This window comes from Carya illinoinensis, chromosome 4 (genome assembly GCF_018687715.1).
Source record: "Carya illinoinensis cultivar Pawnee chromosome 4, C.illinoinensisPawnee_v1, whole genome shotgun sequence".
Classification (NCBI taxonomy): Eukaryota; Viridiplantae; Streptophyta; class Magnoliopsida; order Fagales; family Juglandaceae; genus Carya; species Carya illinoinensis.
The window spans coordinates 40,624,502-40,642,318 of NC_056755.1; the positions used below are offsets into that span (position 1 = coordinate 40,624,502).

The 17,817-nt window shown below is 33.1% G+C and overlaps 1 protein-coding gene across 1 annotated transcript; it reads right to left on the reverse strand.

Annotated features, from left to right (window-relative positions):
• Positions 1–5,687: 5,687 nt before the first annotated feature.
• LOC122306866 (beta-1,4-mannosyl-glycoprotein 4-beta-N-acetylglucosaminyltransferase-like) lies at positions 5,688–11,454 on the reverse strand. The gene is made up of 2 exons (XM_043119390.1): positions 11,252–11,454; positions 5,688–7,165 (listed from the first exon to the last, which is right to left on the reverse strand). The coding sequence occupies exon 2, from the start codon at positions 7,068–7,070 to the stop codon at positions 5,979–5,981; it is 1,092 nt and encodes a 363-aa protein (XP_042975324.1). The 5' UTR covers positions 7,071–7,165; positions 11,252–11,454; the 3' UTR covers positions 5,688–5,978.
• Positions 11,455–17,817: the final 6,363 nt, after the last annotated feature.

Genomic DNA, 17,817 nt, shown 5'->3' on the forward strand with positions numbered 1-17,817 from the left:
TAATTTATATGGAAAATGCATATGGCGTAAACTTTGGGTTGATAGTTTTTGGTATAATTCAATATATATAAAAATAATAATTGTAGTTGTAAGTGTACAAGCGTCGTACAATCATTTTAAAAAAATAAATAAATACATGATTTATATGAAAAAAAATTAATTAATTTTTTAATAATATACTCCACTCTTTTTCAAAACGACTATACAGTGCTTACATACTCTACGATTATATATAGCATTAGTCATATATATATTGAACAGAGTTTTTTTTTTTTTTTAATTGAGTTGGAAGAAACTTCCTCCCATTCATAAATGATAAGTATAATTGAACATGGGGAATTCTTTTTTAAAATATAAGTTATAAACTTACCATATATATGTCTATTCGTTAAAAAGAATTATACTTCTTTCTATATATGTTCAAGGTATTTATTAATTTTTTAATTGGGATACCCAATTTAGAAAAAAACCTTTGTCCATATATATATGATAAACTAATAATTAGATAATTATGACTCTTTTCTCTATAAAAGATGTGATCATGACATGGTAGCTTAGCTCAAAATTACTTTAAAACCTAATTGGTTGCATAATAATTTCATGATTATACATAATCACATGATGCATGTGGAACATGAAGATTGTACTTATCAAAAGTCTTAATCAAGATAATAAAATAGAAAGAAGTCAATCATTCTGAACAATTGAATATTATAGACTAATTGCATGGATCGCACCTCTTACTTTAAATTAAGAATATGTACGTATATGCTTCTCATATATATCATGTTTAATAGAAATATGATATTTTTTTCAAATTAGTCTTTAAAAAACCATGTGTGGACGATTGTGAAATTTGTGGGAATATTTACTTATCCGATTCTTTTGAGCAAAAAGAAGGAGAGATGAAAAGAAAAAGAGAGAAGCGAGGAACAAACCAAACTTTAAGAGCGGAGTATCCTCCTTCTTTTCATAGCATGCGAAAGTAAACATCAGGACACTTTGCACGTAAGAGGGTAGAAAAAGCAATCAAAATGGCCAATGGGGTTTGAGCCAAAGACATTCTACACTGCAGAAATTCAGCTAGTGCATGGAAATTATTCCACACGCCCGGCATACTATATATATATATATATATATATAATATATGAAAAATAATAGTTGCAATCGTAAAAGTACAAGTATCACATAATTATTTTGAAAAAAATAAAAAAAAATATGAAATTTACATGAAAAAAAAATTAATATTAGATCCACTTTTTTTCAAAGTGACTATACAGTATTTGTGCACTCTATAACTGTATATAATATTACTCAAACTGGTATAGAAGACATGTACATTATTTACGTATATATTCCCACGTTAGAATTTGATTTATAAAAAAAAAAATTAAAATTATATTATTTTACAAATAAAGTCTTGTCATACCAATCGTATGGAGGGTGTGTGTTTTCAATACCAACTTATAAATAAAAAGCTTTATTATTATTATTATTATATGTAAGTAGTGGGTCACTAGCTTTTCTTTTGTAGTGAACTAATTAATAAAATATGATATTCCAAAATTATACATGCACTTTGGCATCCAAGAGAGAGATAGAGAGAGAGACAATGCTCATTTCCAAGCAGAGGGGCCCTTGATGAAAAGGATCAAAATTAATTGTAAGATGCAAGTTCAATATTAAGGTCACTTTCAATGGGAGTTTTCCAGGATGCTTCATTGGATCTGTGGTACACAAACATTACTTCCTTTTTCTTTGTTGATTATTATTCTTATTCACGTGGTCTCCAATCAGCAGGCAGCCTGATTTCTTTTTTGTACCAAATTTCCTTTACCAATTTCCTTTACCAATTGTATATAATATATATCCAGCTGGCTGTGTATGCATTTCATCGATCATAAAGAATATTTAGAAAAGAGAAATGATGATTTCTACAAGTTTTAAATAGACAAATTTTATATAGACTTTTGTAAAAAAAAGTGCAACCTATATATATATATATAACTATTTTTTATTAGTGGGATTTATTTTTTTAATAAAAGGCTTATATGAAATTTATTTATTTGAGACTTGTACCTAGATTATTTTTAAAAAAATAAAAAATAATATTTAAAAGAATAAAAACTAGAATTATTACAATTACAAAAATATTTTATAAAAATAAATTTATAAATATTTGATATAGATTGATATGATATATTATATGTATCTTATAATTAAAGCAATTTTATAATCTGACGTAGCACGTTAAAAAGTAACATTAATTTGTGAATTTACTTTTAGTTCACACATAATTCTATTTGATCGAATTGAACATATTTACTATTTTTTATTATAAATTCGGATATAATATTATCATTACACCTCTAACGCAACGTACGTGTGAGATGATAATTTTGAGGTAAGGTTTTTCAGAACATGAAACCAAAGGGAAAACGTAAACATTCTATACCACATGACACATCCATGTCCCATAAAACACTAATTACTATGTTGTAATTATTGAATATATATGTTATTCAATATGTTGGATTGTTCCTACTAATTTCAAGAATATTTTCATTAATAATGGTCAGATTTCTTTCCATTTGGAGCAGTATTGTTTTTTTTTTTTAAAAAAAAAGGAAATTATAAGATAAAAAAAATTTAAAATAAAATGAGATTAAATCATCTTTATTTTCAAACAACACCTTAATCGTCTCGCATGTGTGATTCGTAGAGACTGGCATAGATACAAGTGCGCGCGGCTTGGTGGCTCGAGGGGGCCACACGCTGATCTTTTGGCAGCAGTACTTCCACTTGGCTTTCAAGGTCGACGGCCAATTAGCATGAGGACGATTTGGTGGCCAAAATGCGGTAGCTCATGCATATTGCAAGGAAAAAAACAAACACAAAAAGTGATCATAAAAAACAAAACAATATGGATAGTAATTAATTAGAGAGGAGAAGGAGAGGAGGAGGGCCCTCCCTCCACCTTGATTTAAAAAAAAAGGCTGGGGCTTTCTAGAGAGAGAAAAGAAAGTTTAGAGAGTGAAGAAAACTACCGTTTTTCTTGTCTTTTTGTATGCTTTCTAAGATATTATTTGTAAATAAATTAATAATTTTGCTTATCATTTATATATATTATAGATTATTTTTTTTTCTATAACAAATATATGATGTATAGATAATAAATAAAATAATTAAATTAATTTAATAAAAATAAAATAAAATAAAAAATAATTTTAAAATATATAAAATATATAACATGAAATGACGAGTAAAATTCCTTCTTAAAAGGTCAACAAAGAAGTGGTAGAGCAAATATTACTTTTTAGATAGCACTAGGCTTTGTGAGGCATATACAGCTAGCCCTTGCCTTAATTAATGGATTTGGAATCGAACATGTTAGTCACTGTTGCCTGAGTAACAAATATGGGTAGTCAGCAACAGTGACTAACATGCTTAATTCTAGATCAAACATGTTTAATAACATTTTAGTGAGTTTTATGCCAATAGTTTTTCATAGCGAAATTTTGTGAGAATAGAATTTTTTTCATAAACAGTCGACTTTTTGTCATGAATCCCCTCTTGAAAAAATGCCGTATGTTTTTGTAGTGATATAAGGAAATACATATTTTCAGTACCACTCATTAATTATTTCAGGCCTTACTAATTAGATTTCTTGTAATTTTGTTTCAAGGAGTAAATGTATTTCTTATATTCTCATCTTATTACATGACACTGTCAATGACGTGGCATTACCCCTTAATCATTAAATCAATTTGTTTTTTTTTTTTAAATAATAAATTCAATAAGGCTAGGGTGGCTCCACAGCCACACCACTGGGGTTACCATTAGTACATTTTATGTAAATGTTTTTTAATTTTTTTCACATCTTTAAATATTTTTTTTTTTTTTTAAATTTCACAGCGGGAGGAGTAGCATTTTACATTCAATAATTGATAAATCATGTTACATCAACACTGTGTGACGAATATAAATAATTAAAATATTGAAGATGTAGTATATAACAATTTTTTTATTTTTTTTTATTTTTATGCATATGCACTTGTAGAATTGAGGATAATTGCATGAAGATCTTTAAATTTTCACCTGGATTTGGAAAACTTTGCTCCTACCTCCTGATGTGCCTGATCATGATCTTCTGGAAACTGTTTTATGTGCTCATGCAGCCCTCACGTACAATTCCATAAGTGTCATATATTATCAAGTACCGTATTCAAGAAATTGATGATTAAGGGACTTTGAGAAACTTTAGAGGAAAGCTACAGTCTCACTTGGTTGAAAAGGGTACGCTGATTTTAAAAGGATAAGATTAGGTGCAATGCAACGCGTATGGTAGAAGGGTTGGTTTAAGGACAAATTAGACCAAAAAAGACGTGGGAGTTAGTCGCCTTTACCCAATCTAACCCTTCATTATTAGGCCAACTTCAAACCGGTAGGCCACCTATATATACTTGGATGAGGTGATCCAAGTGCTGAAACATCTTTAGAGTAATGTTAGGCTGCCTCTAAGTAATGATAATTGGACGTGCCGTTAGTATAAATTTAACTTTTTTTAATATTTTTTAACATATTTAAATATTTTTAAAAAATAAAAACTAGATTAATATATTAAAAATTACTTTCTTAATTATTAAATAAAAAATTAAATTGATCAACATCAAAATGAAAGAACAAAGGAAAGACTATCATTTTACCACATGTTTAATTTCCAAGTTCTAGGATGCCGTGCAGTAAATGCATTGGTTGCTTCCGTTTCCCAACTCTAAGGTAACTTTCAAGGCTGTCAGTAGTCAATCTATAAATTAATTGGTATTAAAGAAGTCACATTAAAATCTTTCACTGCAACTCTAGATTGGATTTTTCTGCATGCCTGTTTTTAAAATGGTCGTGGGGAGTAGTAATCTAGACATGACACCCAACAAAAATGAAATGGGCCCTTTGTAAATTAGACCTATAGCATAATTTCTCATCTCAATCGGAATTGGATATGTTCACTATTTATATAGCCGAGTTAATACGTCAAGTTAGCCAGTTACGCAATAGTTTTTGAGCTTTTAATGATGTGATCAAGAGATTATTCCCGAATAATGCTAAATATTATCGACTTTATTTTATGTGATTATCTTTCTCACATTTTGGACTCAGGATTTGTAACTGACTACATTAATTGATAGAAGGATTTCAAATCCTAAATACACAAGTTTTACGCAAGTCTTTACGCAAAAGTGACTATATATAAAATTTTTAAAAAATTTATATATTTGAAACTTATTCTTAACATTTCTCTTCTAGATAACCGAACTACCCAGCAACCCCAACCCACAACGGATCAAAGCCTGGAGTATTTTCTCTCTTTTGGATGATGCCTCTTGATTGCCATATACTTTTTGATAGTTTCGCGTAAGCAATCAACCTAGTGCAAATTTTCTGGTGCGTAATATTGTTCAATGGGTCACCTTCTCGATCTTTTCGGGGGGCATTCCCCTCGGCCATATGTACTCATGGTCCATGGAATTATGGCTGATCTGATCCACCATCACTCTAATTTATAGACCCAGCACTTCTCTTTCCCTAATACCTCGTGTCCTCTTTCTTAGAAAACGGCGGAGAGTGATTACTTTGGCCATGAATGCAAGTGACAGCAAGTTTCGGGTAGCAGAGTTGAGAAGGGCAAATGTTCAAACTTCATATGAAACGCAGACTGGATAGATATATACACAAGAAATCGTCTACAACAGCAGGACTCAGTTTCGATCAATGAGCACAGAATCCTTTTGTACCTCACTAATTTATACGGAAAAAGTTGTCCTAACGCTGATTGTTCGAGTGTCTTGACAGAGGCGCATCCAAGTGAAGTGACCCAAAAGCTGTCAGGCATTAAGGCCACTTATGATGAAAGGAAAAGGGCAAGGAAAACCTAAGTTCCATACTGTACTAAATCCAAAATTTGTTTACATTGGATAGCCTCATTCTGTTTTTCTTAAACATCCCCCTGGGAGAAGGAACCCAAACTTATCTGCATTCTCTATCAAGTAGGCAGGTAGATGAACTGCAGAAGCTGAACGGGGTATTGATCCCATCTTTTTAATCAACTCCTGGAAAGTGTACTCTTCGGGTAGCATGTCAAAAAGATCATCACCGCTGCAAATGAGCTTCTGAATTCTTGAATGATCCAAGAAGTCTCTCCGCCTCACACGATCTGCATGGCTATAAGCAGTCATCTTAAACACAAACTCCTGAATACGCCGAAAGCAAAAGCTACAATGCCATCCAGCATCAGAGAACATCAGATCGGTTTGGCGTGAGTGCCGGTAAAAGGTGTTAGGGCCATAGATGTGGGTTGTGGCTCGCCAGCTGCTGTAGTCCACCGGGAACTCAAATGAATACATATAGTTCCTGAGCTCGAGATGCATTACAGGTGGCACCCCATCACACCATTGCATTAGTTTCACGGTATTTGGGCTTGGTATCTCATCGGTATCTGACATGATAAGAACATCACCATAGGAAATCCCCGCACGGCGAAGTAACCCAGTCATAAACCTACGTTGTTGAGCCTCAAGTGCAAATGGATCATCATATGATCCGCGCGCTGCAACTTGACCAGAGAACACATCATGGACAATTTTCCTCTCAGCAAAAGCAAATCGAGCCTTGTTTGAACGAAAGAAGAGAGGTTTGAGAATGCCTGTGAAAGTGGTATTGGACTCAAGGATTACAAATTTTGTGACATAGGGAAAAAGCTCACGCCACCTGATCTCCAGTATGTCCAATTCATTGCTGAAGATGATGGCATCAAAAACGTTGCGGGGTTGGGACCGCAACGACCAGCCATGAAGGCGGCAAAGGTGGTCCATTGATACATTTTCAGCATAATAGTGTGGAAAGCGTTTAAAGGGGGGAGGCGGTTTGTCCCATAGTGGTCTGAAAAGATAGGATATCTTCTGGCCATGAGAGAAAATTCCAATCACACAAATAGGAATAAGTATCAGGAGCGTGATGAAAAGGAACTTAGGTGGTGGTCGTCTGGAGTTCAGGCGGAGAGGTCGTGGAGCCATGCCTTGAAGGAAAATGATTAGGAGCAGTACTTAACACGCTTGTGCCAATTCAGCTATATATTTGAAAAATCACAAGCTCTTCCAATTTCAATAAACTGCATGAAATGAACATATATGTCAGAGACACAAAAATAATTACCTTTATGATGTACAGATTAATCATGTAGAATGTAGCCGCAATGGCCAGCACCGGACAATGTGAAGAGAAGAAAATGCCTACAGAAAGAAACATTTTAGTTCAATCATTTAGGCATAAGCAATCCCTTCTTGGAGATAGATGGAAAATTTGCCGGAACTTAATACTCGTCATTCTAGACAGCCGTATTGAGCTCCAGTGTAAAGTATTCCCAGCTTCTACGTGTTTCTGTCAAATTTGGTCTAAAGAAGTATTGACAAATTACCCAAATACAGGTAGCAAATAACGTGGCAGTAGGAACCACATCGAAATGTTTCAATGTCAGCACAAGTTAATCTATAGAATAAAGAGAACAAGGGTGAGAACCCTTGAATGCCATAGACACTTCTTACAAGGAGATGGAAGAAAGGTTGCCGGCCAAATAATGCAGAGTTTTTCAGGTAAATTATAATGCCTCCTTCCATCTAATCAATGGCATTGAATGTCATTCAAATAAGAACTCCAAGGAAAAATATTTTTTTAACTCATATTAAGGACAGAAATCTGTTACTATATATTATTTCACCAATATTTAGATGCATTTCTCGATCTGTAGTAAGTACTGCGAGGTCTTTTGGCATCCATGCATGGATCCCTGAGCCTTGGCTCACGGATCCAGGTTCAGGTTTATATTTGTTATCATAAGTGGCGTAAATATAAAAGATAGAAAATGCAATAGCAGATACCCCATTCCCAGGATTAGAGGTGAGAGATTCCCGAGAGAACTGGAAATGGGAGACTTGACCAATCTGGAACAATGGGAGACTTGCCAAGAGATAATTTGAAGGATCAGATTCTTTGAATAGATATAATTTCTATGTTGGTGTACTGTGTAATTTCAGGTTGATGTATTATTGCTGCAAAAACAAAGTCAGAAAGAAACATTTTCCCCTGGACATCATCTGTTCTCTCAGGGTACAGTGCCACCATTGTTTATTTTGTATTACATCAACCTTAACTAAATGCAGTCAGAGTTTCATAGGTATGCTCGTAACACTATTCTAACAATTTTAATGATTATGTCTGCTCCCTTTACTCTCTGTTTAGATTTCTAGAATGTGGTATCTATTGGGATGTTATAGAATATAGATAGCTTTCATCAGAAATCGATCATGATAGCATATACCATCAGAAAAATTATTCAACATTCAAAAAATCACTGCCTATAGAAGTCAAGATATTAAAGGTTTATAATTTCTTTTGGTAAATATAAATGTTAAAGTTTTACTTTGGACAAATGAGGAGATTGCTACATGAGACGCCAAAATACTTTTAAAACCTAAAGAGGTCATTCATGTGACAATCTGAGCAGTATGATTACTCTTGTTGACCAAGCGCTACACGATCGACTTATTACAAGCAAGGGAGTAATCTCTAGTGTAAGAGATGGAAACTTACCCTTAAAACAAAAGAACCAATCCTATCAGACCATACAAGATTGATTGGTGTTCTATAATAATTACAACATGATAAAACATGCAAATGATTTTAATCCTGAAACCAAAAGGAAGACGAAAAGGGGGATGACACTCCCTCCACAGCAATATGTCATAGATCACTGAGTGGATTATGTTATTTACGTAAACTTGAATATCAGATCCAAACTTCCTTGCACACACATATATATACAGGATTCTCAGGGACCCAAGTGACAAGAGTGGAGCAATAACAGAACTGATAAATTTTAATTCTATAATATCCAAAATTACCATTACTCATCTGAAGGGACAACCAAATATATATATGCCTATATATATATATATATATTTAAATGTCTAAATTGAGATGGCTGATACTGAACTCACTGAAAGAAAAGAAAAGAGAGCACCAAAATATTGCCAGAAAACTAGAACCATTATATCATCGTTAGTGAAAATCTAAAATCTCTCTTTCGAGCCACCATTTTCAATAAATATTTTTGTTAGGAATAAAGTTGATTGGGTACAGTCCACTAAAAATCTATCACTAATAATAAGATAAAAAATAAAGTTAAGAGATAAGACCAAGAAAAGATAAATGAAGTTGACTCAAATTCCTAAAAAGAAAAAGATTCATAAGGTAAGTAAGATTCAATCATTCTAAGAAAGAAAATAAACCTCTATGAAAGGAGGAGATGTCTGACCATCATGGAGAGCACAAAGAGACGGCATGGAGAGAGGGCAGGGGTGGCGGGCATGGGGAGAGGAGGGAGAAAGAGAGAGGGAAAAAAAAAAAAAAGAGGGAGACGTTGCACACTAGCCACATTAGAATGTGGGATCCCTTTTTTGGATTCCTTTATGTCTATAGTTTTATGAAGAAAAAGGCCATGCTCCGCTTAGAGCACTCTCATTGAAATAACCAAACCCAAACCCAAGTTTTAGTTCATATGACATGAATTTACCTTTCCTTATTTCATTCACTTCCAATGATCACTATATTGGATTATCCATATATTCTTTATATAATAATAAAATAATATTAATTTATTTTTTTAAAATTTTTAATTTTATTATATTTTACCATTCTACAAATTATATGTTAATTAGTAATAATATTATATTCCTTAAAAAAACTTATGCAACCAAATTACGGTAGGAAGTAAGGAAGAAAATACTTTTTATTCTTTTTGGTTATGCTGCAGTAATTATCAAATTTAACCCATAATACTAACTTACTGTAGCAAAAAGCCATCCCTTTTTTATATTTGCAAAATCCAAAGCAACAAATTTTGAGACTCTATTAGCCAAATACTGGATTATGCAAATCCAATGAGATTGCTCTTAGGCCCCGTTTGGAACTTAGAATGAACTGATATTAACTAAATTTAGTCTAATTTTAAGTTGAGTTTAACATCCAAACACTCAATTTTTAAATCATTAATCTTATTTCAATTCAAAACATTTTTACATGTGGGACCCACAACTTCTTTTAACTCAACACCTTATTACACGCAAGACTTACAATCTTTTTCAATTTCTTATAAATACATATAAACACATCTTAACATTCAAACACATCTAAACTCATCTTAGGTGAGCCATACAAAACTCAATCTACCATCTCAACTCACTACTATTCATAAAAAAATTTAATTCATCTCAAGTCACTATTATTCATAAAAAAACTTTTAACTCATCACAACTTAACATCCAAACAGGCTTAAAGCGACACTCAAGTTCAGCTCTGCATAACCAAGAAACAAAGAAGAATCCTGCAAAACATGAACTCATCTTGATGACAAAGGACATGCACTGTTCTTGCGATCGAGTTTTAATAATAAAAAAAAGTACCAGTCTCGGGTGGCAGAGGAATGGTTTTCAGCAATAAAAATCTGTATGAGAACTAAATACCTGATAAAAATTGTGAAGGATTCGTATAATCTTGATCAGAACTAAAAAGGAAAACAAACGAATGAATGTGCAAATTGTTTCTCTGCGAAATGTTTAACATGCGGAGCGTCTATCTTGCTTAAAGCTTCAATCGAAGAAAGGGAAGCCTTCAGCCTTTAAACTTGAACGTTATCGTACAGTCGTGGTCCCTATGATTCACAACCTGGGGTCCGATAAAGGCCCCCTCAAAAAAAGAAAAAAAAGAAAAAAAAAAAAAAACTGGGAATTAAAGCACCGTGCGTGTGTTAGCCCAAGTTCATGATTTTGATTGCATGCGTTAAGAGCTGGACCTCGTTCTTTTCAGAACAAGAAGTCACACAAAATCGACGTATAATATGGGCACATAAATCCCAAATATTTTTACTTTTCATTACAATACGTATATGATCATTTGAACAGACGCATCAAAATTCTAAGCAGAGTTAATAAAAACTCGCACACAATTTTTGGGGAAGTTTCCGAACAACATTCATCAAGATATTTAAGAGAACAATAAAGAACTGATAATTATTTGCGATAAATAAATCCGAAACAGGCGAAGGAACAACAACAAATAAATTCGAAACTCAGGGCCAAAATCTAAGGGGAAAATCATTCATTAAAAGCCATTTTGCAATGAATTCAAGAGGAAGCGGTACCTCAAATGGAGCCATGCAATAATAATATTCATTTTTGGAGTTGCAGCGGCCCCGAAGGCGCATTCCCTCCACTTCCACAGCGAGAGAGAGAGAGAGAGAGAGAGAGCTGGCGAGGCAGACGGAGACAAACAGAGATGAGAGAACTTCGGCGGAGAAGTCGAATGCTGAGATGGCGGAGTGAAGTATAGTGACAACATGAGGAAAGTCAACGTCCTCTGTCCACTCTGCAGTTGCAACCCTACGGTTATAGAAAGACAACCAACGAAGATGGGAAGCGTGGAAAAGAACGAAGGAGCTAGGCAACGTGAGGTTTGCAGTTACAATTCTAGCATTGTCCGTTACCAGCCACTTGTTTGTAAATTACGAGAAATCATTTCAGTATTTTTATTTTTTAGAATATGATCTCCTCTTATTTATAAAAATAAACAATATTTCATTATTTTAGAAACCCAGAAGGCAATAATCCCCATTTTATTCCCTGCCGGCATTGGGATCATTGTTAATCTGTTACGACGAATTTCGTTCGATGCTAAATGTAACATCTTCGGCTGCTAAATACTAGTCTTTGACCGCCGATTGACTTAGGGTCTATTTGGTCATACTGAGATGTGATGTTTTAAATAGTAATAAATAAAATATTATTATAATATAATTTTTAAATATTAATTTTATATTAGAATTTGAAAAAGTTAGATTGTTTATTATATTTTATATAGAGATTTAAAAAAGACGTAATAATGAGTTGAGATGAGATGAGATGAGATTTTTAATTTTGATTAACTAAACAAGACTTTAGTCACCGAGTGATAAGAAGTATTCATCAAACACCAAAACGAGTTCTTGCGACGAAATCCTTATCCCAACAAAAGAAATCGCCGCAAAATCCCTGTACACCAATATACACAACTTGCTAAAGAAAGGATTAAAAAAATTAATATTTATATAAATAATTTTCACCACATAATATTTAACAATAAGATTGTAACGTTAATTATAAAATTCATACTTCTAAACTATTTAACAATTTTGTATAAATAATAAGAGAAATGCTACATATATAAAAAAAATTATTAAAATAAACTCACAAACTAATGTGATTTTATAAAATCCGTTAGATCTATTTTATAATAAAAATAAATTTATAATCTGACGTTACGTCAGACCACTTTAATTTATGAATTTATTTTTATATAATTTCTTTATAATTAAAATATTTTTCTTTAATATTATTCATTTTATATATATAACGTACACACCATCTTTCACCATATGTTATAAAATAAATTAAGCGAAAGAAAATAAAATACGTGGCTGAATATTTTTGGTTGAGAGTAATGTTAAGGTTTTTAACTTTTAGCGATAAAAAAAGGTTTTACAATATTTATTATAAAAATCTGTGTTATTAACCAAAACCAAGACCTTAAAATTTATTTATTTTTAAAAAAAGTTAAATTAACATTTATTATATTAGCAAATATATTACAAATAATAAGAATTCTTAACTGGGTAAGGATTTGATAACAAATCTTTTTAATGAATTTAGTATTTTTCTTTGAATTAATAAGAACGGAAATGCCAGCCGTGTCCAGTGAGGCTACCTCGGTCATTCAGAGAACCACATCAGCATTGTCTCAACTCATTCCTGACGTACGTTATGTGTCAGAAATTTGAAGTCAGACGATACGAGAATTGGGCTCTGGAGTCTGGACTAACAAAGAATCAGTACGCTCCAAACGTAAGATACAAAGTCAGGAAAATAGAATATCTACTTCTAACGCGTTAACAAAGTCACTAAAAAGACCCTCTTTTATATTAAAAATTATAGAGCTTCTCGTTTGTATAATTGGACTGGCTTTTTTAAAACGATGAGTCAATGTGCTTACTTCTTTTTTTCCTGCTCTACCCCCTACGCTCTTTTTTGAAAATGACCTTATGAACGACTTCTGAGTCAAGCGGCACAATTACTTAGGGGGGTTTGGTGTGCAGACCGGTTAGCTCGGTATTTTGATCAATATTATATATACTCGTAAAATATATAAATATCACGTGATCGTTATGAAAAAAATTAAATTTATTATTAAAAACTGGATTTTATATAATTATTTATTTATTTTTTCTAAACGATTACGTAATATTTATACATTTCATAACTGTAAATATTATTTTTCTTTCTTTATTTATAGTTAAACATAAAAAATTAAAATTACCTACCAAGCCAACTTGGGTGGTTGAAGGTGCCCTAAACTGTAAAGGAGTAACACAACCACCCTTATTAATCCCCACAGATGGGGTTGGTCTCGTAGCCCCAATAGCCACAAGGTTAGTTGCACCATCTTTGGAAACTTGCTCCGGGGGTGGCCCGACCACTCTTGTGGCCCTTACGGGTGGCCTTGTCCACTCCAGTGGTCACTACAAGGTGGCCTATGCCAACTATAATGAGCACAATGCATGGTGGTTTGGATATGAGGGAGCTTCGATATATCCACCTCGCCAGTTTTTCTACGATTTTTTAGAAATTAACTGTTCTTAATATTTTATTTTTAAGTTTTTGATATTTTTATTTTTTAAAAGATTCTGAAAGTTTCTTTTTTTTTTAAAAAAAAGAATTTTGTAGTCATTTTTTTTTTTTTTAGGAAAAATTCATAATATGTATTTATAAATTTGCATAGGACATTGCAAGATGTTTAATACAGGAACCTTATCTAGAAATACAGATTCACTAGGTAAATAAATAGCAGATTTAGCTAAGAGATGTTAACCATAATGAGCAATATGGTTAATATCTCCTGGAATATAACAAAAGTCCCAACCCAAGAAAGTAGACATCAAGTCAATAACATCTTGTATAGGATGACCACAAGAGGAAAATAACCCAGTAGCAGCTTTAATAAAATTCACAACATTCTTGGCATCTCTCTCAAAAATCACTTTGTCAAATCTCAGCTCCATACAAAAAGCAACAGTTAAGAAAGCTCCAAGAGTCCCTGCAACTTGAGGTGTTGGATTTCCAACCTTACTGATCTATTTTGTAGCAATAACACCACCCCTTTCATCCCTTAGAATAATTCCAATCCCCATCAGCTTACTTTGATAATTTAAAGCAATGTCCCAGTTTGCTTTTATAAAACCAGACAACGGAGGTTGCCAAACTTGTGCAGGAAGTTGCTCTTGCATGGCGTATAGAAGTGAAGATTGAATATTAAACTGAAACTCTTCCAATGATACATTAGCCATCTAAAACAGTTGAGAGGGATGTTGAAACAAGCCATCATACAACAATTTATTTCGTCTTAGCTATAAAAAGTTTAACTACAACCAAGAATAGTTCAAAATCTCCATTGTCTAAGTGCTCTGCCATTTTGAGAACCAGGTGCAAAAAATTAAGATCAGTGGTACTACATTTCTGAAGCTTTTTACAACAAAGAGCCCACGCATCCTTAGCAGCAGGACAGTCCCAAATAATCTGCATCACGGTTTCCACTTCAGTTTCACAAATAGGGCATAGATTCTCCTGCAGCACATGCTTCAGTTTGAGATTACTTCTGGTTGGTAGTATGTCAGGACAAGCCTTCCAAATAAAAGATTTTACCACTGGTGGTGTATTGGATGTCCAAACTTTCTGCCATATCTGATCAAAACCCGTAGCTTGAGAAGATGAGCATGGAAATCTTGAATTTAAATCAAGTTGAAGGTGATATGCACTTTTAACAAAAAACTCCCATCATTAGTACACCTCCATGCCAATCTATCTTCCCTTGACATAGGACTAATACACATATTGAGAATCATATCAGCTTCATCTTCACTGAAAATAAATTGCACCAAAGATTTATTCCAAGCAGTTCTATCAGGGATAATAAGTCCTGAAACCAAATCATATTCACCAAGCACAGTCATAGGGGATTGAACCTTGTAAGTAATAGGTTTTGGCAGCCATTTATCTTTCCAAACTAAAATATATTTCCATTCCCAACCTTCCACCACAAACCTGCATTCAATAAGTTCTTTGCTGAAAACATACTTTTACAAGCATAGGAAGCATTTTTTTGGTAAAACAACTTAAAAAATGAATGAATTAGAAAAATACTTCGCTTTAAGAATCTCAGTGGATAAGGAAGAAGGTTGTTGCAATATTCTCCATAGTTGCTTTGCCAACATTAATATTGTTTTGAATGCCTCTAAATCTCGAAACCCCAAACCTCCAATTCTTTTTGAAGTGCTTATTCTTTTCTAGCTCAACAAATGGATTATGTGTTCCTTGTCTTGATTACCCCAAAATTTTTTTTGCATCATCTGATTAATTTGACGGCAAAGATTCTTTGGTAATATAAATAAGCCCATACAATAAGTTGGAAGGGCTTGTATTACTACTTTGAGTAAGATCTCTTTTCCAGCTTGAGACAAAAATTTTGATTTCCAGCCATTAAGTTTTCCCCAAATTCTATCAACTATCCCTTTGAATGCATCATTTTTATTTTTACCAACCATTGAAGGTAATCCAAGGTACTTCTCAAAACAACCAATTGATCTTAACCCAAATATCTCCTTGATATTTTGCCTTACTACCCATGCTATATTCTTGTTGAAATATAGAGAAGTCTTATCCTTCTTCAATTGTTGTCTAGAAATTCTCTCATAACATAGAAGAATATCATGTAATTTGCTCCATTCTAATGAAGAAACTTTAATAAAGAGTAAACAATCATCTGCAAAGAATAGATGTGAAACTTGAACCATCCCTCTTGCAATTGGCATACTAGTGAGAGAACCAAGCATATGAACATGTAAGATAAGACCACTGAAAATCTCAGCACAAAGAATAAATAAGTATGGAGATAAGGGTTCCCCTGTCTAAGACACCTTGAAGGCTGGAAATTTTGTTATAGTTCACCATTCACCAAAACTAAATAATTAACAAAAATAACACATTCTATAATCAAACTTACCCATCTCAGCCCAAAGCCCAATTTTTCCATGACTAGCTTAAGAAAACTCCATTCAACCCTATCATAAGCCTTATTCATATCAAGTTTCACATTCATAAACCCCTCTTTCCCTTTTAAACTAGAGTTCATAATATGGATTGTTTCATAGGACACCAACACATTATCAGTAATTAAACGACCCAGAATGAAAGCACTTTAATGAGTAGGAACAATTTGGGAAAGTATAAGTTTAAGTCTATTTGCTAAGGCTTTGGATATTATTTTATAAACTACATTACACAAACTGATAGGGTGAAAATCTGTCAACTTAGTAGGATTTTTAAGCTTAGGAATAAGGGTAATAAAAGTCTGATTAATAGAGGTTAGATAAGTACCACCATTCAAAAATTCCAGCACCATACTATAGACCTTGGCTCCAATAGTTTCCCAATGAGCTTGAAAAAAAGAAGCAAACTAACCATCTGAACTTGGTGATTTGTAAGGGGACATCTGGAAAAGAGCCTGCTTTACATCATTCTCTATGAAAGGCTTAACATAGAATTCAAGTCAGCTGTCACCTTCTCTTCCAAAGTTAATAGACAAACAGAAGCATCCTCAAGATATGATGAAGTAAAAAGATTAGAAAAATACTGAGTAAAAGCAGCTTTGATATCCATATCCTCTTGCAAAACCCTCCCATATTTAGATTCAATTTCCTTGATAAAATTATGCCTTCTTCTTTAGTTAACACGTGAATAATAAAATCTTGTGTTTTTCCCCAAATCTGAGCCAATTAACTTTGGCCCTCTGCTTCCACCTTATATCATCCTTCTCTAATAATAAGTTCCTCTCTAATTGCAATACTCTCAATTCAGCCCATGATTCCTTAGAACATTAATTCTAAAGAGTTTCCGTCCTTTTATCTACTGCATTTCTTTCCTTTCATTAGCCACTTTATTTTTACTCCACCCTTGCAAAGCTACACGATAGTTGTGCATTAGCCTTTTAAAATCTGCCATCTTATCAGAAGATGATAAATCTGTATCTCAAACATGTTTAATAACTTCCTTGCAATCAAAATCCACATTCCAACTAGCCTCATATCTCTATACATTCCTTCTAAAAGGAGAAACCTTAACTTCTTCTGAGAAAGTACATAAAATAGAAGCATGATCTGAACAAGATGTTAGTAGAGTCTATGGAGGAGATCTTCCAAAACAGTTAAGCCACTCCTTCTTATCAAGGCTTCAATCCAAACTTTCCAAGATTGTGGACTATTGAAAATCCACATTCTGGTTCATAGGTCTTCTGCACCACCTTGTTTCTCAGAAAACACAGGATTTCATTAAAATCATCCATAACAAGCCAATGGGCAGATATACTTTGACTTAAAAATCTTAGTAATTCCCAACTAACATTTTATCTTATTAACAATAGGATGACCATAAAAACCTATAAAAAACCAACCGGGGCTATTGTTGTGATGTGCAACTTGAACATGAATGTGTCTCAAAGAATAATTAATCAAACTAACTTCAACAATATAATCTCAAAATAATGCTAAACCACCACCACGTCCCACACTATTAATAGTCAGCAAGTTATTATATCCTAGCTTTCGTTTTAGTGGCTGAATACTAC